Source organism: Mytilus galloprovincialis, chromosome 14 (genome assembly GCF_965363235.1).
Source record: "Mytilus galloprovincialis chromosome 14, xbMytGall1.hap1.1, whole genome shotgun sequence".
NCBI classification, from domain to species: domain Eukaryota; kingdom Metazoa; phylum Mollusca; class Bivalvia; order Mytilida; family Mytilidae; genus Mytilus; species Mytilus galloprovincialis.
In genome coordinates this window covers 46,743,439-46,768,187 of record NC_134851.1, presented here as the reverse complement: position 1 = coordinate 46,768,187, position 24,749 = coordinate 46,743,439, and the positions used below count along the sequence as shown (strand labels likewise).

Sequence of the window (24,749 nt, the reverse complement as noted above, 5' to 3'; positions counted from 1 at the left end):
CTTCCTTTTTTTACTGAAAATTTTGCAATGAAGATCAAATCAATTTATGTACAAATTCACCTTCAAAAATAAAACTACTATTTCTTTTTTTTTTTTTTTTTTTTTTTCTTTTTCTTTTACTATTTCTTAGGGGAACATGTACACGTACATGTATCAATGCCTTTTTGTTTACATTATTATTAAATCAAATTTGCAATTTTTAAACTGAATTGTAATAAGATTTTTTTCACTCAAAGATTTTGCTCGTTCCATCTTTCTTGGTCTCCCTAACGTCTGACCAAAAACTCAATATTTATAGACTGGTACAATGAATCTAAGCTACTTACTTTTCATGGAGGTACATGTTCTCATCAAGCAATTCAAATGTAGGTATTTTGTTAGGATCTACTTCTTCTTCTGGTTCCTTGGTCTCCTTCACTTTCAATGGGGAATCAGTCTCTTTAACTTTGTCAGTTTTCAGAGGCGAGTCTGTGTCTTTGGTCTTTTCCTTCTTTTCCCGTTTCTGTGCGGGCTCTTTCTTTGCTTTGAAAGCTGGCTGGGGTTTCATGGCTTCAGGTGTTATGATCAGATCAGATGCAGGATCCCAAGCATCATAGACAGCTTGCTTTACCTGGGCAACTTCACTTGTTCCTAGTTCCTTCATTGGTGAAGCTTCGGAACCAGATGAGGCAGGCACATCAGTCATATTACTATCAGGGCTCTGTGTTATTGGAGTTTCAAAATCACTTAGCCTTCTCCAACGAGACTTCACCTTTTCAGGTCGTGGTGATGCCGAAGGAGGTGGGGATGACAAATCAACATCCCGTTTGTCTTGCTTCATCCCCAACTTAATTGGTAGCCCCGTTTTTGATGATGGCGGTGGATGCTTCGGTAAATCAGAGACAGGTGAAGGTGTAGCATTCTCTGTTTCAGATAATTCTGATAATTTCTTCATCTTTTCTTCTGTGTCTGACTGGAATGAACTACTAACTACATCTTCTGTTGGCATAACAAGTGACAAGCCTTTCTGTTTGATTTTGAATCCTTTCATGGCCATCTGAGGTTTTGACATTAATGGTTTGATCTCAGTAGGTTTAACTTCTTCTACTTTAATCTCCTGTTGAATGGCCTCTTGATAAGGTAACTCAGGTAACTGGTAGTCTTTAGAGGAGGATGTGACCACAGGAGAATCTGTCCTGGGCAGCTGACTTGGTGATTGACTTACATCTTGTGGTGATGCTGTTACTAGTAACTTCTGTTGTAACACCGCCATTGGTTTTGGCCTGGTCAGCTGACTAGGTGATTGACCAGCTTCATATAGTGGAGAGGCCGGCACAGGGGACTGTTTTTGTTCCATTGGTTTAAATGTAGGAATAGTTTGTTGAGTCGGCATAGGGAACGGAAGCCTAGTGCCTTGTAGACCGCCAGCAAATGGCAATTTTGGAGAAGCTACTGGCTGAACAATTGCTGGTCCTTTACCAATCAAAGGTGGACGTTGTGGTTGAATTAGGCCTGGTGTGGAATATTCCTGTGGAAGTCCAAACTGTGCAGCTGGTGTAGGTAACAGTCCAGGTGGTGGAAGTGCTGTTGGGTGAGCTCCAGCAGCCTGGAATGTTGGTGGTTGATTTCCTAATGGGCCTGGCTGAGGTTGATGACCATACATAGACTGGTCATATAACTTTTCAGATTGTCCATAACCCTGCTGTTGTCCATACATCTGTGGATTAGGTTGCTGATACTGTGGCATCATATGACCAGGGGGTGGCATGCTATGCTGTGGGGGCATTCCTGGTGGTGGCATACCTGTAGCTGGAATAGGTTGTTGTGGCATACCAGGTGGTGGTGCCGTATGATGAGGTGGCATAATTCCTGGAATATTTTGTTCATGGCCTTGCTGTGGCGGTGGCATTCCTTGATAACCTGAATACCCTTGAGATGTAGATGTGACAGGGTAATAGTTTCCATAAGCATCTTGGTAATATTGTGGAGGTGCTCCTGATTGAGAAGTGGTGGCTTGGTAGTATGGTGGAGCAGTTCCTGATTGTGAAGTGACTGAAGTACTTGACATAGTTGCAGAGGCAGTACTGGAAACAGTTGCTGATGTCTGACCTTTTGTCTTCTTAGGTTTTTCTGTTGCCATTCTAATCCATTCTTCAGTCAATTTATCTACCTCCCCTTTAGAAGAATCAATATACGCCTCCTTCTCTTTTCTAGTTGACCTTGAAGAAGACGAGTCATCACTTTCATCACTGCTGTATCTTCGCTTATCACGTCGACTTCGTTTACTTTTGCGTCCTCTATCTTGACTTCTACTTCTATCTCGACTTCTGCTTCTTTCCCTGCTGCGTCTTCTGGACTTTTCTTTGCTACGATCTCTACTTCTGCTTCTACTATTACGACTCTTGCTTCGATCTGGACTCCTGCTGTGACTTCTACTATAGCTTCTATCTCTTCTATCGTGGTATCTTTCTTTTTTGTGTCGTTTTCTTTCATATTTTTCAAATCTCTCTGAACTGTCTCTCCTTCTTTTATCCCAGAATTTATCTCGTCTCTTGTCAAAAGATTTGTAGCGGTCATCATGTCTTCCTTTTGAATAACGATCTTCATAATCTTTGTCTTTTGAATGGCGATCATAGTCTTTTTCTTTATAATCTTTATCTTTATATCTGTTAGATTCTCTGTATTTACTTTCCTCATATCGTTCTTTGTAAGATTCTCGCTCCCAACCTTCTTTCTTGCTCCGAGGCTTATCTAAGTTGTAGGTTTTGAGTTCTTTATCGACACTGCGGAATTTTTCAATCATTTTGAGGGCCTCTTCATTTTTGGTGTCAAATCCTTTATACTGCTCAAGAAGTTTAAGTGCTTCTTCAGTTTGTGCTTTCCTAACTTTGTCTTCTGCATCTTCTGATTTTGCCGCCTTTTCTCCTTTATCTTCTTTTGATTTTGCTACAGCAATAACATGCTCTACTTTTGGCTTCCCTCTAGTGGTTATGATACTTTCAATGACCTGTCCTTGACCTGCAGAAGTGTCTGGTTCTACTTTCACTTTCACATTGCTGACCTCACCAAATTTTTTAACTTGCTTTTGACCTTTTCCATATACGACAGTTTCGATGGCCATGCCTACATCATGATCTCTTTTCTCGTCTGCTTCAGAAAGAATTTCTCCCTCTTCAGAGGAATCTTTCTTCTGTGATTTCTTTTCAGCAATTTTCTCAGCAGACGGCAACTGTAACACCTTACTTGTCAACAGCACAGATTTTGTTTCAGCAGATGGACTTAAATCTTCAGGTGCTATTTCAATCATTCCACAACTTTCTTCTAGTTTCTCTTCAAGCTTCTCATTATTTTCATTCATGTTTTCGTCTGATACTTTGGTTACCATGGAAGTAGACTCAATCCTTGGCATTTGGGCTGTTTTGGACATCTTTATTATTTGTCTTGCAATATATTCTGCCTCTGACAATTCCAATGAATCGTCTGCTGAATCTTCATCTAGAGATTTTACATCAACATCAGATGATGATTGGACTGGCATTGAATCAGAACTAAGCTCTGAACTCTCTTCCTCTTGTGAATCAGAACTCTTTTCAATTTCCAGTATACTTGTTTTGTTTGGCTTTGGTGATGCCAGTTCAACTTCAAGTCTCTTAAGTAAATTCTCTGAACTAGGATTGCTACTACTCTCTGGAAGCAATTCCTGTTCATCAGAAACTTTGTCCATTTGAGATTGTTCTTCTTTAATAACTTCATGTGTTGAATGTTCATCATCCAATTTCTTTTCAACACTGACCTGATTTTTCTCAGCAACTTCTTCCTGCTGTAGTTTTATTTCAGAATTTGCCATTGTGATCTCAACTTCTTTTATTTCAAGTGATTTTTTACTATCAGCCTCCAAATCTGTCGGCTGTGTAGGATCATACAGATCTTCGATGCTATTTGATGCCTCAACTTGCGACACCTGGTCATCATCCTGCGACTTAGATTTCTGTGAAGTGTCATCATCTGTGGGCATGAAAGGGTCATACAAATCTTCAGCTGTTGGTTGTAGAGGGTCATACAGGTCAATGGCCACTGGAACAGTCAGTGGCTCCACAATAGGCAAAGACACTGGCACAGCCACAGGTGGATCCCATCTACTTTTTGACCTTCTACTAGATTTCTCTTGCTTCTTTGTATCACTACTACTCTGTACTGTTGTTGTGGTTGCATCAATAGATTCCACAGGTTTTTCAACAACCTTGTTTCCTTCCTCTGTTTTATTCCATGGACTTAAAACCGGTGTTTCAGGAGCTGCAACTATTAAAGGTGCTTTTTCAGGAGAATCAACCCTTCTTTCCACAGGTTTTGACTTTATGACAAGACTTGGTGTTTTAAAGCTTATGTCTGGATCATCACTGGAGGTGCTAATGAAACTGTCATCTGTTTTCCTAGTGAAACTGTCATCTGCCTTCTTCTTGAAACTATCGTCTGCTTTACTGGTGAAACTGTCATCAGCTTTCCTAATGAAACTATCATCTGCTTTCCTAGTGAAACTGTCATCTGCTTTTCTAGTGAAACTGTCGTCTGCTTTACTAGTGGTCAAACTGTCATCTACTTTCCTAGTGAAACTGTCATCTGCTTTCTTGGTGTAACTATTGTCTTCTTTCTTGGTGAAAACATCATCAGCTTTTCTGGTGAAACTGTCATCAGCTTTCTTAGTGAAGCTGTTGTCTGCTTTCTTAATGGAGCTGTCATCTTCTTTAACAACTAATTTTTCAGGGGTAACAGACCTTTCTTTCATTTTAACTATTTCTGTTGTCGGTTGATCAACTGATTTCTCTGGAGAGGTTCTGGCCTCTGACATCTGGGGAGGTGAAGTAGTTTCCAGAGTTGTTGCCTGCTGAGGAGCTTGTGTGTCACAAGGTTCATCCACTATTCTCTTACCAAGAAGTTTGTCTGTAAAATCAACATCCTCTTCATCCTCCCACAGTTTATTTGGGTTACTGGATTTTGGTAAACCAAATTTAACCAGTGGCCGTTTGTCATCTGGCAATTTCTTTGATGTATTAAAAGAGAAAGCAGTTTTCTGTGATCTGATTGGATATTCTTTTCTTGGTGGTTGTACAGGCATTGGTGTAATTTGAATTTCTGGCTGTATTTCTACACTGGCTTTCACCTCTTCAGCTTTTTTAACTTCCGATGAAACTCTTGAGTTGTCTCCTAAGCCTAATTTTTCCTGTCTAAGTGTTGCATCAGGGAGAATGATTTCCTCCAATCTCAAATCTGTCAGTGAATCAGCATGGACCTTCTTAAATGGACTAACTTTTGGACTCTTTCTGTTTCCAGTAGGACTTAAAGCTTCACTGAAAATCTTGATTCTGATACCTTCTCCTGGTAATGCAATGCTGGACAAATCCACAGATAAGGTACTATTCAATTTTGGGTCATTTTCTATAGATATTTCCTCTCCTTTTCGAGACTTTTTATGACGCTTAGATAGCTGTCTTTCAATAGAAACATCGGGTGTTTTCTGATCAACAAAATCTTCAGTGGATCGTGATGATCTTGTTCTTCTTTTAGCAGCCTGTTTTTCTTCTGCCACTTCTCGCTGAGCATCCTCATCTTCAGACTTCCTTGACCTTTTAGTCATAGTGGAAGGTTTGGGACTATCTTCCTTAGCTGTGCGTCTAGGACTATCATCTTGTGAATCTGAAGCTTTTGATCTAAGAGACCATCTTGATGATCCACTCTGTTGAGGTTCTTCCAATGATTTTGTAGATTGCATTCTTACTGTTTCCTTTGTTTCCAACATTTTAAGCTCAGTATCTTCACTGTACTGTTGTTTTGGCTTATCAATGGTAGCTTCTGAAGCCTGAATTTTCTGGGTACCTCCTGGATCATACTTTCCTTCCTCTACCTGACTTCTTCCCATCTTAAAGCTAACATCAGAACTGGATTCCTTTGTATCTGAACTTTGTAATTCTATTGAAGTTTCAAACTGTGTATGCCTTGCAGATAAAGTTTCAGCTTTCTCCTTCTTATCAGTATGGGTTTTTGAATGCTCTCTTTCTAATGAGTGTCTCTCTGATGACGATGGATAAGATTGTTCTCTTTCTAATGAGCGTTTCTCTGATGACGATAGATAAGGTTGTTCTCTTTCTAATGAGTGTCTCTCTGATGATGAACGATAAGATTGCTCTCTTTCCCGAGATCTTCTATCTCCTTTCTGGGATACATGCCTGTCTGGAGAATATTCGTGTCTACTAGATTTTTTCTTCTTCTTTGATCTTCTACTGTGTCTTCCTGGTGAAATTTCAGGACTTTCATCCCTTCTTAGTGATCTTCTACTATGCTTTTCCGGTGAAACTTCAGGACTTTCATCCCTTCTAAGTGATCTTCTACTATGTCTTTCCGGTGAAATTTCAGGACTTTCATCCCTTCTTAGTGATCTTTTACTATGTCTTTCCGGTGAAATTTCAGGACTTTCATCTCTTTTTATTGATCTTCTACGTCTTTCTGGTGACATTTCTGAAGTTTCGTCCCTTCTTATTGAGCGTCTACCTCGACTATCTGGTGAAACTTCAGGACTTTCATCCCTTCTAATTGATCTCCTCCTTCGTCTTTCTGGTGAAATTTCTGAACTTTCATCCCTTCTTCTTTCTCTGTATGTATCTACCTCAGGGGAGTTACTCCTCCTTCTTGACCTTTCAGGAGATCTAGGTCGATCAGACTTTTCTTTGCGTTTGTCAGATTCTGATGAATAACTGCTTTCTTTTCTGTTCTTCTCATCAGTTTCATGTCTAGTTTTGTCCGTTTTAAATGACTGGCTTGCACTTTCTGGTAAATATCTTTTCTGCTCATTTTTTCTAGGTGACCTTTCAACCTGTTGATCATCTTGTTTATGTATCTGATCTATCTCTGAAGTAACTTTATCCAAAGAACTAGTGCCAACTTTTTGAGAATCATCCTCAACTGCCATAGATTTCTTCACTTTGCTGTCAAATTTTACATCAACACCAGTTTTGTTTTTATTTTCTGATTCTTTTGACCTTAGCCGTATTCCGTACCGGGTCCTTTTATATTGTAGCTTGATGGCATCATTACTTGCATCTAATTTTGATGCATTAGCCTGTTGATCATCAATCTTTTTAGAGGATTGTTCTTCATTTGAAACAGAGACTTCTAAATTGTCTTTTACTGATGCAGATATAACAGTCTTCCTTGTTTTTGACTCAATTGTGGTCTTCATCTTTTCATCATTGATCTTACTTGATATATGAAGAAAATCATGTTCAGCACGAGTCTGGGTTGTGTCTGTAACATTATCTTTAAGACTAGTATTTGTGTTTTCATCTGAGTCACTATAATCGGCAATGATGCTTCTTCTTCTCAAGTCTTCAGCGTCTGCAACACCACTGACAGTAGGTTCAAATTGTGTACTTTCCTTTTCTTTTAACTTCATTTTTACATCAACAGTAGAATTGTCTAATGAAGAAGCTGAGAGATTGGAATTTTTCTCCTTAGTTTTGGGGATTTCCATGTTATTTTTAACAGAAGATCTTGAATCATCTGAATCCTCATAAATGTTCATAAAACTACTAAGTCCATGTATTTTCTCACTATCAGATTTTATTTCCCCTGATTTTGTCTTAACACTTGAGGATTTTTCAGCAATTTCTTCTGGTATCTTTTCCTCTTCTATTTTTTTATTTGATAATTTTTGGTCTACCTTTTGTTCATTGCATGCACTCTTTTCCCCATCACTTATGTATGAAGATTCAGACTGTGAGTCACTCTGATTGGATTTATCACTGGGTGGAGTATCAGGAACTGGCAAGCGTTTGATCTTAGGACGCTTCCTTACGGCCTTATCTGTGCTGATTTCAGATGTATCTTTTGTGTTGGACTCTGTTGTTTTCACCATTAGGGTTGTATCACTTGGTCTAACTGGAGGATCAACTGGTTCCCATTTCATTAGAGGATCTGGTTCTGAGGACTTTTCCTTATCAATGTTACTACCATAGCTGGTCTTTCTTTCCATTTCCTCCTTATCATTAGCATTGTCCGACTTCCTGGTTGCCTTTTCGATTTCATGTAATTCTGGGAAATCTTTGGTCATAGAGGCACTTTTATGTTTCTTATCGGTGTAATGATGGATCTCATCAAGCTTATGATCAGGAGGTCTCCAGTATCTTTCAGCTCTGTTATTGTACGGTTGGTCCTCGGGTGATGATGTTCGTCTATACCTTGGGGAAGGTGATCGTCGTCGTTCAAACTCCTCAACTACAGGTGATCTGTTAGATCTTCTATATCTGCCTGCATCATCACTCTCCTCCTCAGATGGAGACCGCTTGGACCTTTTGGATTTTTTCTTTGAGTCACGACTCGTTGGTGACCTTGACCTGTGCTTCTTTTTCTTCTTGGCCTTTTTGTCAAAACGGTCCTCTTCCTCCTTTTCAACTGGATTCGGTGAATAATATGATTGTCTTATGTCAGGTGGACTTTGATCCGGCTCTGTCTGCCATTTTCCATTTTTCTCAACCTGACCTTGAGCTGCTTTCGGTTTTCGATTTAAATAGTAATCAAGTTCATCAACAGGGTCTATTTTATAAGATTTTTCTGAAGTGCTACGACTCTCTGGATGATAACCCTCATAACTTTCATATTCACTATTCCTAGACGGACGGTCCAATCTTTCTTTTTTCCTTGGGCTTTCCTCATACTCTGTGGGTGGTTCAACCCAATCTCTTTTTCTATCTCCTTCATTAAATTCATTTCTTGACTTTGGTTTTTCTTCATAACGGGTTCCTGAATCAGGTCTCCTGTTTTCATAATCTGCAGGTCTCCTTTCCTCATACTCAGCTGGTCCTCTGTCACCATATTCTGAAGTTCTCCTCTCACCATATTCAGCTTGTGGTCTCCTTTCGTATTCTGATCTTGTTTTATCTGGAAAATCCTCATACCCTTGATAAGCTGGATCCCTCTTTTTATCAGCATAGTTTCCTTCAAATTCTCTCGGTTTTTCAGAAAATCTTCTAGATTCAGATCGTTCTGGTTTATATTTTTCTTTCGGAACTTCTCTCCTGTCATCATATCTTGGGTCATCAGGGGGACTTCTGTCAGAATATTTGGACCCTGAATCTCTCCTTCTATCTCGTACAGGTTCTTGTTTTGGTTGGACTACTTCTTCATCAGAACTTTCCTCCTTTTCCATTCTTGGATCAGGTCTTCGTTTTTCTGTCCTCATTCTAGGGTCTGGCTGTTCACGTTTTCTATCATCTTCATACATTGTTTTAGGTTCACCAGGATAGCGCCTATCTTCATGTCTGCCTCTTTCATCTCCACTCCCTCGTTTTACAGAAGTGCTTCGTCTCTCCCCTTCATATTCTGGTTCACTATACTCTGACCGGGCTTCTCTTCTATCCCTTGTTCCCTTTTCCTCTGGTTTATAAGATTGTTCATATTCTCCCCTTTGATTAATTTTACTTGGTTCATCAATTTGTCGACTTTTGAATTCTTTTTGATATTTTTCAATGGATTTCAGATACACATCTGGTATTTCCTGTTTAGGTCTTTCCTCATATGCTCTTTCAACCATTTCTGGTGCCATCCTTGAATGTGATCCTTCTTCTCTTCTCTGTCTTGGGTCATATCTACTTTCATTCTTTCTCTCCTCTTCTGACCTGGACGACCGATAACTTTGTCTGTCTTCTGATCTTTCTCTGTCTTCTGTTCTGACACTTTCCTTTCCACCTTTTCCTTTCTTTTTCATTGTCCTTTGTTTTTCAAGACTTTCTTCAATACTTTTCAGTTCCATCAAAAGCTTCTCACGCTTTTCCTTTTTTATTCTTTCATCTTCTGGTGTTTCTAAAGACTTGTCACTTTCAGATTCATCTGATGAGCTAGAATCAGAACTAGATGATGAAGAAGAAGAGGATTCTTTTCTTGTTCGTTTTTCATCATGGACTGGTCGACTTGTTCTTCTTGCATCAGGACTTGCTCTGGCCCTTGGACTAGGCATTGTTTTAGGCTTTTCTACAATCTTAGGACTAGGTGACCTTCTCTTTTGTGGATATCTTGATGACCTTGGACTAACAGACCTTTCTCTTGGCTTTGGTTTGACCACTTCTGGACTGATGGATCTTTCTTTTTGTTTTGATGATCTGTATTCTGCAGATCTTGGGTCTGGTGATAGATCATGCTGTTTAGAACTTCTGTATTCCATCTGTCTAGGACCTGGTGATGGCTCATGTTGTTTTGAAGGCCTGTATTCAGGGCTAGGTGTCCTGTCTCTCTGTTTAGTTGATCTGTATTCTGGTGGAGACCTATCTCTCTGCCTAGAGATTGGATTTTCAGGTTGCCTCTGTGGAGGAGATGCCTCCCTCTGTTTGCTAGACCTGTTATCTGCCATCTTTGGTGATGCATCACGGTGCTTTTCTCTGTAATCAGATTCATCAGGGGATTTCTCTCTCGCGCTGGAACGTCTAGGACTAGGTGAGTATTCTCTTTGCTGAGATTTTGTCTGCATTGGACTTGGTGATCGTTCTTTTGTTCTTCTATAATTAGATCTAGGACTTGACGACCTATCTCTCTGCTGACCTTTGTAACCTCTGGACCTAGGACTAGGTGACCTGTCCCTTTGACTTTGTCTGTTTCTGTAATCTGACCTAGGACTTAGGTCCTGCCTACGATTTCTAGAATCTCTCCCATAAGGACTGCCACCTCTATTATTACCTCTCCTGAAATCATTTTCCCTCCTGAAATCCCCATATCTAAATCGCTGCCTGTCATCATAATCTCTTCTTCTAGGACTTGGTGATCTTCTGGACTTCCTTGAGGAGTATCTATCCTCATGTGACCTAGATCTGGACCTTCTATCCCTTCTATCGCGAGAGTGATCAGGGGAACGCGACCTTTGTTTATCTCTTGGTGAGGGGGAGCTTCGACGACGTCTTGACTTAGAGTCATCTTCTTCAGGACTTGGAGATCTTCTAGACTTGTAACTTTTATCATCCTCCTTTCTTTTCTCAGGAGAAGCATCTCTTTTCTTTTCCTCTGTCTCTTCAGATCCTTCATTTTCTTTTTCTTTCACAAACAATCTTTCCTCCGCTGTCATATCAGCAAACCTTGATCTCTTTGCTTTACTGTCAGCTGGATCTTCATCCATTTGTTCTTCGTTTTCTTTATCAGCTGATTCTATTTCCTCTTGCACTTTGACCTCAGTAGAATTTCCATTCACATTTGCTGCTTCTGTTGATGGAGCCTCACTACCGTCCCCTTCACCTTCCTTGTTTTTATTTATTTGATCAATAAATTTCTGGTGCTGCTGATATTTCTGCATGATGCTAGACAATGTTTCTTCTCCATCTAAACCAGGTCTGAACATTTCTTTCTTTCCTTCCTTCCCTTTTTTCTTCTTATCTGCATCTTCCTCCTGGCTCTTTAAAGGATTGTCTGCGGTGACACTCTTTTTAGCTGTAGCCATGGCAAATTGAATTTTACTTCCAGCCACCATTGCAACAGGATTAAAGAATCTACGAGCTGACTTTACTAAAGGATTTGATCCACCACCTTGTAATGATGAAGCCTGTGCTTTCAGTTGTTTCTGTTTAATTCTTTCCAATAACTGTTGAGCTGTTGTTTTGATAGGGTCACCAGACTGCTTTTCTGGAGTTGTTTCCCTTTCCATTGGCTCTGGTTCTGGCTCCTCCTTTTGATATGAAACTGGTTCCTTTACAGGTTCTGTTTCAACTGTAGGTACTGGTACAAAACCTCTTGGTTGGTCTTGAACCACTGGTTCAGGTTCTGGTTGAACAACTGGATGAACAATAGGCATGGTAACTTGTTGTGGAGTTGCCTGTGTCATCATCATAAGATCTTCAGCAGCTTTCTGAGCTACAGACTTATCCTCCTCCGAGACCTGTGTTGTTTGTGGTGCACTATAAATATGAGTTGGGAACACTACCATTGGTGGGGGTGGCGGAGGTGGCCTTGAATCAGCCATTGTTGGAGCTGCTGCAAACTTTGGTGCCTCAAACATCTTCTGTACTGGTGCTAAAGCTGGCGCAGCTGAATATGTTGGGGGAGCTGAATAACTCACAGGTGCTGATACTATTGTTGCAGAAGAGACTGGAGGCTCGATTGATACCGGGACTGTAGGTTCAGCAGAGTACATCATCTTATATTGCTGATCCTCATCCTGAGGTTTCTCTGGAACTGTTGGAACATCTGGCATCTCTGTGTTGTCAATCTCCATGTCATCTGATTTTTGCTCCTCCTCCGCTGGGGGAGGAGGGATAGGAATAAGTTCTGGTTTCGGTTCCGGAATCTCCACTGGTTCAGGAGGAGGTGGCGGAGGAGGGAACACCATCATCTGAGGTGGTGGTGCTTGTTCATAGTATTGTTGTGGCTGTGCCATTGGAGGCTGGGGTGGCATCATTGGTGGCTGCATCATCTGAGGATCCATTGGAGGAAATCCCATAGATGGATCCATAGGTGGTGGAGGTGGTGGAAATTGTGGGGGAGGCGGTGGTGGCATCCCCTGCATTGGTGGTGCCATCATCTGTTGACCCCACTGTGGATCACCCTGTGGGGGCATCATAGGAGGTGGCGGACCATAATATTGCTGTTCAGCAGACATTGGTGGCATCTCAGGTCCTGGAGGTGGCATACCAGGCATTGGTCCTGGCATGTGTTGTGGTGGAGCTGGAAAGCCTGGCGGTCCCTGGAATGGCATTGGTGGTCCTTGAAAAGGAGGTGGTCCCATTGGTGGTGGTGGTGGCCCTGGTGGTGGAGGTCCAAATCTTGGGGGTCCCTCAGGTCCAGGAAAAGGCATGCCATGTTCAGGCGGTGGTGGAGGATACTGAGGTTCAGATGGCTGCTGAGATGGTGGTGGGGGTGTTGGCAGCAACCCTCCACGTGGTCTTGGAGGACCTGGAGGTCCAGGATGCATTGGTGGCCCAAAGTCTGGAGAATCTGGACGAGGAGGCGGTCCATAGCGTGGTGGTCTATCTCTATGGAAGTGAAATCTATCATAGTGATGTCTGTCATCATCATACCCTGGTGGAGGGGGACCATCTCTGTCATACATTGGTGGACCATCTCTATCATATCTTGGGGGACCAAATCTTGGAGGTCTATCATATCTGTCATCATCATATGGAGGTCTGTCATATGGTGGACCATCATAAGGAGGACCATCGTATGGTGGGCCTGGGCCATCTCTCCTGAATCTAGGATGTCTGTCATCTCTGTCATCAAAAGGAGGCGGTGACCTTCTGAATCTTCTATGGTCATAACGTGGGTCATCATCATATGGTGGCCTATCATCATCTCGACTGTATCTATCCCTTGGTGGAGGTCTGTCTCTACCTGAAATATAATTTTTAAAATATTAAATAAAGATTGATTGATTGTTGGTTGTTTTACGCCGCATTAGCACAACAAGGCTATATTGCAGTGATATTAAATAAAGAAAGTTTCTCACTGTTTTTAATATTAATCTATGTACTGTGGATTCATTTATTTTCGTTGGTACCAATTTTTGTGGATCGAAGAAAACTTATATTTTTTGTGGATATTTGATTTCGTGGTTTTGCAAAAGCCAACATATGCATATATGCAACTATATAAAATTTGTTATTTGTTGAACTTTTAATTTCGTAGTTCATCTGTAACACCAAATCCACCGAAAATTGGTATCCCACAAATAATAATGAATCCACAGTAATTCAGACACCACTTGTTTTCAAGGTTCATTATTATTAGTGGAATACTCCATTAATTGAAAGTACAATATTTTTTTTATAGATTTTTTTATACAGACTTTGGAAAAACCCTGATATCAAATATCCACACAAAGACGATTATCCTCAATCCATGGAGATAAGTGTTCCACGAAAATAAATGTATCCACGGTATTCATGGTATTTACAAAAGTTATGAAATGATTGCATCAGTTTAATACATCACTCTTATCTGACAAACAACATTTGATAACAAGGTTAATAGATAACAAGGCTAATAGATAACAAGGTTACTAGATAACAAGGTTACTAGATAACATCAGAGCTATTCTATCAAAATTAGTGAAGAATGGATGGTACATATACACAGCCAAAGTTTAATTTATTCTTGTACATCAATTGTCCATTTGCCAATTACCAATTTGATTCTGTTATTACACACTTTTTAAACAAATTACTTCCCTTTGTCAATCTTAGACTGGTTCTATACCAGACAAAATTGGCTTTTGCCAATGCAAATCATGATGAATTGAAAGTGATGAATCGGCGGTTTAACTAATATTTCATAAAAAAAAAAATTCTGATGTCAAAGTATTTAGAACAACAACAAATTAATGTAATTAAAAGATTTGAAAACCCTATAGATTACTCACATTACGAACAGGTAAATTTGCTCTTTCTGCTAGCTCTCCATTGTAAATAAAAATTAACGTCACTCATAAGGGAGACAACTAAAAAAGGGATCTCTAATTTCAGGGTCAACTACGGGAATTGGCAAATGGACTATTGAGGGTCATTAATGGTTGTCCATTTTTTTTTTATATAAAACTTATAAATGTTGTTTCTGTTGGGACTTCAGAAGTCCTACCATACTACATGCATTTATTTTAACGTAATATTCCTCACATGAAATCAATCTGTTTTTTAGGCCAAAATAAATAATACATGTGTTTTTGCCAACCCTACCTACCCTAATTTTAAGTGCCGACCCTAACAATTTTTATGCCATTTTGAAACAAGCACTGTTAAAGTCAGACTAATTCCCTAGTAGTAACCAGCTAAAAAATGTTTGTAAAATAAAATGATTTTGCCTTCCTTCCTACCATATTTTTTTACAAGTATTTTTTTTGGCCTTTAGTACTGGAAAAAAAGAATGATTTTTGTTAGTTATTTCAATAAAATATTGAAGAGTAAGTTGGGCCAAAAGCACATGTACTACATGACACACCATATTTGTTTATATTAAAATTATTCCATGAATAAAATAGGATATATAGAGGGCATTTAATGTGAAGCAAATAAAATGGCTATGTAGAAAAGTATGCATGAGGATAATTCCTTTGGCGTATTAATATATAACATAAAATTTGAATTTGTACCTGGGGGAGGTCGTCCAGGACCATCCTGTTCTAATCTTCTGAAAGGATTATCCTCTATACGTGGTGGACCATCTCTTCCAAATTCATCATCGTCCTCAAATCGTCTGGGAGGTCGACTAAATCTTCCTCCTCTACCTCGTCCCCTACCAAACCTCCGATCATTGTCATTATCATACTCCTCCTCAAATCTTTTCTCCTCATCACTGTCATCTCCTCTCCTCCATCTTCTACGACCTCCTTCCTCCTCCTCGTCATCGTAACGTGATGGTAAATCTGCCATACCTGTAAGAGACAATTTAGAATGTTTACACTGCTGTTATCAAACATATATGCATTGTATTTGTTATGATCTACAACCAGTTTATTATCATGATTATCATGTTTTTTTAAATGCAAGTTTGAGATCTCACAAACATGTTTTAACCCCGCCGCATTTTTGCGCCTGTCCCAAGTCAGGAGCCTCTGGCCTTTGTTAGTCTTGTATTATTTTAATTTTAGTTTCTTGTGTACAATTTGGAAATTAGTATGGCGTTCATTATCACTGAACTAGTATATATTTGTTTAGGGGCCAGCTGAAGGACGCCTCCGGGAATTTTTCGCTACATTGAAGACCTGTTGGTGACCTTCTACTGTTGTTTTTTTCTATGGTCGGGTTGTTGTCTCTTTGGCACATTCCCCATTTTCATTCTCAATTTTATTTGACATGTTTTCGAAGCAAGTTTTATTTTTACTTAAATTATATCGAAACGTTAAAACTCAAATTTTGCTTCGAAAGTAATATGCCTACACATACTTCTAAAGCTAGTTTATTTTTTTATATATAACATGTATTAGTACAATTTTTCATTTGTATACCTTCATGGAAATAGGACTTGTCTGTTCTTTTCTTGGCAGGTTTCCCAAACTGTGTGGGGAAGTCTGCCAGATTTATTTCAGGTTTGTCAGATGTTTCACTTTTGGGAGGACCTTCAGGTCGGTCCTCAGTTGGTCTGTCCTCTTCACCTTTAGAGGCTGCAGCTGCTGCTGCTGCGGCTCCATGACTAGCCTCCCTGAAAAGAGGAGAAAACATGAAAATACATGTAATTATATAAAGTTCTACATAATAAATTTTTATTTAAAATCAATAAAATTGTCTGAATGGGTTAGTTCTGCTTGGCAAATTCAAGTTCATCTGCATATCATGACATGAAATCAATCAAACACATGTTCATCTAACATGTAGGAAAATGTTAACCTTCAAGTTTTAACTTGAGAGAGTTTTTGTTTATCATTGCTCTTTCTTACATGTCTTAATTGGGTGCAGCAAAATTATTCTAAAGACATGATTTGGGAGAATAACTTCTATACTATAATATAATTGGACAGTGGTTTTCGGTTTGAATGGTTTTACACTAGTTTTTTGGGGCCCTTTAAAGCTTGCTGTTCCGTTTGAGCCAAGCATCTGTGTTGATGACCGTACCTTGACCTATAATGGTTTACTGTTATCAATTGTGAATTGGATGGAGAGTTGTCTCATTAGCAATAATAACCCATCTTCCTATATCTATGTATAATACTAAAACTAATTTGTATTTTCATTGATAAAAGATGTATTTCCTTATCCAGTGATATTGTTTGCCTCAAATAACAGCCGAAATTCGGCCTTTTCCCCTAGAGAAAATTCCCAATTACTAAAAAAAATGGCTTAAAATTCCTCCCAAAAAAGGTCTACATTTTCCCCAAACAGTGATATGGCACTGGTAGTAATGTTTGTAAATATCGTATTCATGTTATTATTTTGATATTATAAAGCACTTTTGAGATTCGGTTTTTCTGATCAGAATCATCATGGTGTTTGTAACACATGTGGTTTTCAATGCATTAACATGATTAAGTACCATCATTGCTTCTGTTTCTTTCCCCTCTCCGAAAAGTACCTTCCGGGTTGAAAATGTCTAACAACCAAAAAATACATGCAAAAACAGGGCAAAAAAGACAGCAAAGGTCAGCAAAAATTGGAGATGTGTTTAGAATAATATTTCCCAATTTCCATTAAAATATGCATTTTTCCCAATAAAAAACGGTAGAGGTAGTTTTGAACTAGAGGCTCTCAAGAGCCTGTGTCGCTCACCTGTTAATGTGTTTACTGATGTCGGCCATCTTTGTTGGTAGGCGGGGTCATTAGACACTCTTTTTAAAAATAGATACCCTAGTATTATGATTGTGGCCAAGTTTGGTTAAATTTGGCCAAGTAGTTATAGAAAAGATTTTTATACAAGTTACAAAAATGAGGAAAAGTTGTTTAATATTGACTCTAAAGGGCAATAACTCCTTAGGGGGTCCTCTAACAATTTTGATCATGCTGACTTATTTGTAGATCTTACTTTGCTGAACATTATTGCTGTTTACAGTTTATCTCTATCTATAATAGTATTCAAGATAATAACCAAAAACTGCAAAATTTTCTTAAAATAACCAATTTAAGGGCAGCAACCCAACAACAGGTTGTCCGATTCAACTGAAAATTTGTGAGGGGATATATCTTATTCTGATGGACATTAAAATCTTGAAAGATTTGCCCTAAATGTCTTGGTTTCAAAGATATAAAGCAAAAACTGCATTTTACCAATATGTTCTAATTTTAGCCATGTCGGCCATTTTGTTTGGTAGGCTGGGTCATCGGACACATTTTTTAAACTATAAACCACAATGATAATTGTCGCCAAGTTTGATTAAATTTGGCAAAGTAGTTTTAGAGAAGAAGATTTTTAGAAAAGTTACAAAAAATGATGAAAAGTTGTTAAAATTTGACTATAAAGGGCAATAACTCCTTAAGGGGTCGACTGGCAATTTTGGTCATATTGACTTATTTGTAGATCTTACTCTGCTGAACATTATTGCTGTTTACAGTTTATCTCTATCTATAATAGTATTCAAGATAATAACCAAAAACTGCAAAATTTCCTTCAAATAACCATTTCAGGGGCAGCAACCCAACAACAGGTTATCCGATTCGTCTGAAAATTTCAGGGCAGATAGATCTTAACCTGATAAACAATTTCACCCCTGTCAGATTTGCTCTAAATGCTTTGGTTTTTGAGTTATAAGCCAAAAACTGCATTTTATCCCTATGTTCTATTTTTAGCCATGGCGGCCATCTTGGTTGGTTTGACGGGTCATGCCACACATTTTTTAAACTAGATATCCCAAGGATGATTGTGGCCAAGTTTGGTAGAATTTGGCCCAGTAGTTTCAGAGGAGAAGATTTTTGTAAAAGTTTACGGACGACGGACGCCAAGTGATGAGAAAAGCTCACTTGACCTTTCAGGTCAGGTGAGCTAAAAAAGACAACAATATCACTGCTTATCTCTATAATAAGACAATCTGATGTGTAGTCAATGATAGTAAATGTACTACTTCTACATAAATGTATAGTCAATTCCTAAATGGATTGAAAAATTTCACAAGCTATACAAATCCATGAAGATTGCAGCTACATGTACATAGTACATATATACACACAAATATCATGGAATTATATCCATTAGGAAAAACATGCATGTCATTCAATTAAAATTTCAACAACTTTCAGTTCATTCGAAAACAAATGGACAATCATCAAAATCACTGCTACCCAATAACTTGATCAATAAACAATGATAAACATGATAAATCAATAAATAAATATATGTAAAAGGTACATTTACAATCTTTTTGTCCTTATAGATTCCAATCACTTACAAAGTAGCCATTAATACTTCCAATCAAACGAGAATTTTACCATCTGTTCAATAATCCACACATGGTACACAATGTTAGTAAGTACGTTTATCTAATTTAGTCTACATAACCAAACATCAATAGGTCACACAAATTACTATCAGGAATTAATTTCACATAATATACCATCATCAGAGTGTAATTTTAAATAAATGTAGATTTTCAAATCATTTCCAGGAAATAATCACTTAAAACTGAAATCAATATTCAAACTGATATATACATGTGCTGGTACTACATGTATACGAGGTCAACTATTTCAATATGCCTGGTTCCTGTATCTGACCTATTTAAATTTTATTCTCTATAACAGGTTAGTTGAATGCTTTATCTTTGAATTTTTAATTTAAGGGCTGTTCCAGAAAATATTACATGTATTTATGACACTAGTACCCTGGCAATGCCTGGGGACACACATTAATTACCCTATCACCTATAGTTCATTCAATTTTGAAACAATTATCTACCGAATTTGAATTATTTACATGATTTAAAGACCAACAATCATGGAAATACAAAACAAATTATTTACTTGTTTAACTTAAGCTTGTACATATGTACATGTACATCCTTTTTATACATGTACATGATACATTTGTATATATTATAATTTAAATTGTAAAATAAAGGCCTTAGATTATTCCACATTCCAAAGATACAGATGAACATGATGAAGATTAACATTATTAAGAAATGAAACTAAGAAATGTGTGTCAGATTATACACTTGACTTAAAATTATCTTGTTTGACATCAATAAATCATGTTTATTTGTCTCTAAATTTATCTAAACATTTTGCCAACAAATCCCGGAAGATCAGGATTCACACTTCAGACAGTTGACGATGAGTCCAGGATCTGAATACCTCTTTTATATTTCCCACAAAAACCATGGCAAACACAAGTTATCTTTCTTAGTTAAGCACTGGAGCATGAAAGTGTAAACATGTTACATTGCGCTTCTGTTAGTTAAAAACTATTAAAATCAAATGAAATTTACAGATGTTACTTGAATTTGAACAAGGGAACATTTTTTTAATAGAATATGGAGGAATTGAACCTATCATCAGAGGCAGATCTAGATATTTCCGTAAAAAGGGGGGGGATCTCGCTGCTGTAAGAGGGGGCCCACTCCAGTCATGCTTCACTTGCATAAGATTTTGAAATAACATTTCCTCCTTTTTTTCACATTATCTCTATCAATCTAGTCTCAGTTTCATGTAGATGCTTGACATTTTCATATTTTTACAACATGGGTCTTAAAGTTAATCAATTTTGGGTGACTTATCAATTTAAAGGATAATAATTATCATGATAATAGCAGTATTTTCATTCTAGTCAAACATTTTTGCTTTACATTTTAAATATCAAAGGAGACAACCCATGAAGCCATGAAACATTCATTTGAAACGTTATCTATAAGAGTCAAAAGCAAACTGGCATCCCCTGCATACATGTACAGTGTACATATGTAACCTTTGTTGTCCGAAACACTAGGGGACCAGAAAAAAAATGTCTGATTAAGCAGGGTGTCGGAATACTCAGGTTTTTTTTCTGTCAGGATAGGGATATTTTGAACCATGAAAATGTATCGGTTAAAGCAGGATGTTTGAATATTCATGATCAGGTGTCGGACTAGGCAAGTTACACTGTATAAATTTTCTTTTCTTTAGGCCAAATAAAAAAGTATGTGTGGTTCCAGTTACATCTGAAAAATAGTTAGGATAGGTAGGTAGGGATTTTTTTTTTTTTACATTATAGTCTATGGAAGCAACATTCTGACTTTAACAGTGCTTAATGAAAAATGACAATAAAATCTTTAGGGTAGGCTATTTTTAAGCCGAAAAAGTAGGGACGGTAGGGTTACTGGAACCACACATATATTTTTATTTGGCCTTAAGAAAAACATTGATCTACAGAAAAAAAATCCATTTGCTGATCGGGGATGACTGGATGGACATAGCATAATTTACAAATTACTGGAAACTAGACCTTAATGTATTCAAAACATGTATATACATAATAATATAATGTCATTATATTAACCCCACCACATTCTGTTGTCTGTAAATGTATCATGTGTATGTGCAATGTACCTATTCCTAGTCAGGAAATACAGTGGTTGTAGTGTGTTGCAGGATATTATATATATATATGTTGTATTATCTTTGGTTTCATTTATTGCTTTGTACATACAATGTATATGTGATCAAACTTCTATTTCTTCAAGTTGGATACATGACAACACTAGGGCCAACAAGTAGGCCACCCATCAGGATTCTCGCTAAAGGATTTTTGAAGACGAGTCGAGGAACTTGTCATTTTTAGCCATATATATCGAGTCCAACAGCAAGAAGAAAACATTTTATTGCAATATAATGTCATATTTTAGTCTCCATTTCCTAACAGAGCAATGAAATGACATTAAATTTAGATCACTTTTAAACTTTTGCTATAAAATGATGATATTTGTGTTAAACTGTGTTCCGTTTATACAATATATTTCAATCTTGATGCATCTGTGGACTCACCAGTTTTGAAAATGGTGAGTCAAGGACTTATGGACTGCCTAAGTGAGAACCCTGCATCCATTACTAATTACTTATTTCATGTTGACTTCCCATACTTTTTGTCTGTACATTTTAGGTAGGGATAAAGTTTCATGTGAAGTTTATTTGCCATCTGTTAGAGGTATACAGGAAGGGTTGAGATCTCACAATACAAGTTTAACCCCACAGCATATTATCACGCCTTTGACTGTCCCAAGTCAGGTGCCTCTGATAGTTTTTAATTTTTATAATTTTAGTTCATTTACATAAAAAAAATGTATATGTTTTGGAGTTTGGTGTGATGTCCATTTTCACTGAACTTGTACACATTTTTGTTTCAGGGACAGCTGATCATGAAGCCCCATTGGTGGCCTTGGGCTGTTTTAAGGTCTCTGATCCACTTATTCTTCTTCTGAATATGAAAGTTGTTGTCTTTTTGGCACATTCAGAGGTCATGGAAGTAGATTATAAAGGGGGGAGGGTTTGGTTGGTTTGGGGAATCACTGAAGCATTTATACTGGAATGGGCCCCTCTTAGTCAGTCAGCCACTTATGAAATCTCTGGATCTGCCACTGACATTCCCAATTTCCATTCTCAGTTTTATTGCAGTAAGTGTACCAGGAGTTAACCCTCTTGTTGCTGGAGGGACACATGTATCCACACTGACTGTGCTAGAGGGACACATATATGTGAAAGAAAATCTTAAATGTGTAATTTTTTTCTTCAATGGGTCCCAAATGCAATGGTCATCATGGCATCATATTTTTAAAGACGTAATTGTTGGACATCTGCGTCACAGACGTCAAGTAGCCATATTTTCTGGCATACAAAATGCAACCTTGAAAAGTCGGCAGCAAGAGGGTTAAATGTTCCTAGGCTACTCCATTTACAATTATGTAGTGAAGTGTAGTTCGAGATTACACTGACGTCCAACGGCTGTTTTGCCAGACAAGCTGGGGCCGTGGGACGTCAGAGCTCGTCCCATATCAAAAAGTGGATATTTGCCCACCCAAAATAGATGCGCTGCTTCGTCGCTTCTGGTGCCGACTGATGGCCTTGGAATTATATAAATCGGGCATCAATCTGTTCATTTATCTCTTCATTTATGTAAGTTTCACCTACCTGCCAACCTTTATTTTCTCATCATTAGACAGTTTTCACAGTGACCCATCGATTTCGGCATTTTGCCTTTCATTTTCAAAGATTATCACATGACCACGAGATGATTTATGCAAATGACCATAATGTAACACCTCATTCATTTACAATGCAAGTTATCTAAATGTCCGAAAGCTTCGGATTGTAACGTGGTCGGAACTAAATGCTTCATACCAATCTCCTGTAAAGGAGGTGAAAAATCATGGTTTGCCACTAAATATTAATCATCGATCTTCTATAAAGGAGGGGAAAAAATATAAATATTTGCATATTTTAAGTCTCGAGACCACAAACTCTCTCGTAACTTGACGTCCATTTGAAAGTAAAAGTCAAAATGCCGAAATCGATGGGTCACAGTGAAAACTGTCTAATACTGAGAAAATAAAGGTTGGCAGGTAAGTGAAACTTACATAAATAAAGAGATAAATGAAAAATGAACAGATTGATGCCCGATTTATATAATTCCAAGGCCGTCAGTCGGCACCAGAAGCAACGAAGCAGCGCATCTATTTTGGGTGGGCAAATATCCACTTTTATGATATGGGACGAGCTCTGACGTCCCACGGCCCCAGCTTGTCTGGCAAAACAGCCGTTGGACGTCAGAGTAATCTCGGACTAAGTGAAGTGTAACCCCAAGTGTAGAAGCTGTAGATGAATGTTACATTATCAATAAAAATCAAAATGGTTTGGCCTTTTTTTGGGGTCTACTATTGCAGAACCATTAACAGCATAACACATGTAACAGCCAATAACAAACATGCTCCTATCCTTTGCATAATGACAAATGCACAAAATTATTGAGGACCTCTACAATGTCAAATTTTGAAGAGTATTTGCAGAAAAATGAGGATGTTTATCCATGCCTCCCTTCTGTTCATGTAAAGATAAAGTATTTTAGGCAATCAGTAGGTACTGTGCTATGATTAAGACTAATTCAGCTTTTATGTAGATTATAGGACCATTTATAAATGTCAATAACTTACTCAGTTGGGTCGGCCGGGTCATATTCTTCCATTGTGTGTTGTGAATTTTAGTATGGCCGCATGGTCTAACTTGTCTACACTTCCAAGAAGCCGTTCGTTGTTTTAAAATGGGGTAAAAATGTAGTTTTATAGACAAGCAAATACAAATGCTTGCAACTTTTCTTTTTATGATAAGTGTTACGCTAATACAAGCGATTTAAACTTGGATAACGCTTTCTAGTTTCGTTTCTTCGTGTGGAAATCAGCATTGGTAAGAGGCTTGTTACAAAATCTGGGGAGTAAACCGGAAGTTAGATTTACATTTTAATAAATAAAATTTGTTCTGGCTTTTTGTAACGTTAATGTATATGTACATTTTAAGATTGAACATTTGATTATCATTTATTCTCAAGCTTAGCATAACAATTTAAAGTATATGGATGGCTTTTATTAAAAGCAAATAATCAAACATAATTATGATTGTGTTAAGAAAACCCTTTAGTGAACCTCCAATGTTAGTTGAACTTTGCATTATCCGGGCATTTTTTACCAGTTCTACCTACAAATCTACTTTAAACCAATTTTCAATGTGTAAGAATGATTTGAAAGTATTATTTTATAAAATATATCGAGGAAAAAAATATGTGGGCTCTATGTCTTGTGATTTTAATGACGACAAATAGAAAAACACCACTTGGCATTGGATATCACTAATACCAACAAGTACTTTTATAAGCCAACATAGCACGACGGACATCAAAACACAGGCTGAAACATATAACATTTATTTTTATTACCATATATTGGATATAACATACAAGACACTGCAAACATTCAATTTGGAGAGCTTTTAAACGAACAATATCAAAAGCACATCAAACAAAAAATAAATATTAAAACATTCACACTTACAATCAAACATGGAAAGAAAGGTGTTTTTTTATATTATGCACTCACAAAAAAGCTGAGGTAATGAATCATTTAAGTACGTATGGGGTTGAAGTTTCAATCACATCATCATATAAACACAGAGATTAATGAGTGAAAAAACTGAAATAAGCAAGTGCTAAGTTTTTAAACCGGTACACAAAATATGTTTGTCAATTTTGTTTTGTTTTGTTTTGTTTTGTTTTGAGGAAATTGGAAGAAATCTGTTTACACAACTAAATCAGCCCTTTTGCGCCACAACTTGTTTTAGCCAATGCTAAGTTTAACCTACTAAATGCATAGTCACTGT

At 37.8% G+C, this 24,749-nt stretch overlaps 1 protein-coding gene across 5 annotated transcripts in view; it reads right to left on the bottom strand.

The window, feature by feature from the left end:
* Positions 1-23,806, bottom strand: part of LOC143059261 (uncharacterized) — a 58,318-nt gene extending 34,512 nt beyond the window's left edge. For 2 of the 5 annotated variants that reach the window (XR_012973454.1, XR_012973455.1), the window contains exons 1-4: positions 23,534-23,806; positions 15,941-16,134; positions 15,086-15,367; positions 327-13,332 (exon numbers count right to left, since the gene is read on the bottom strand). Coding sequence is in view for 3 of the 5 variants with exons in the window: in XM_076232742.1 (XP_076088857.1) it covers positions 327-13,332; positions 15,086-15,367; positions 15,941-16,134; positions 23,534-23,565 (13,514 nt within the window). In the remaining 2 variants the exon portion in view is untranslated. The remainder of the gene's footprint in view (positions 1-326; positions 13,333-15,085; positions 15,368-15,940; positions 16,135-23,533) is intronic. The other 3 variants (XM_076232740.1, XM_076232741.1, XM_076232742.1) reach the window with 2 other exon arrangements.
* Between the last annotated feature and the right edge of the window lie 943 nt (positions 23,807-24,749).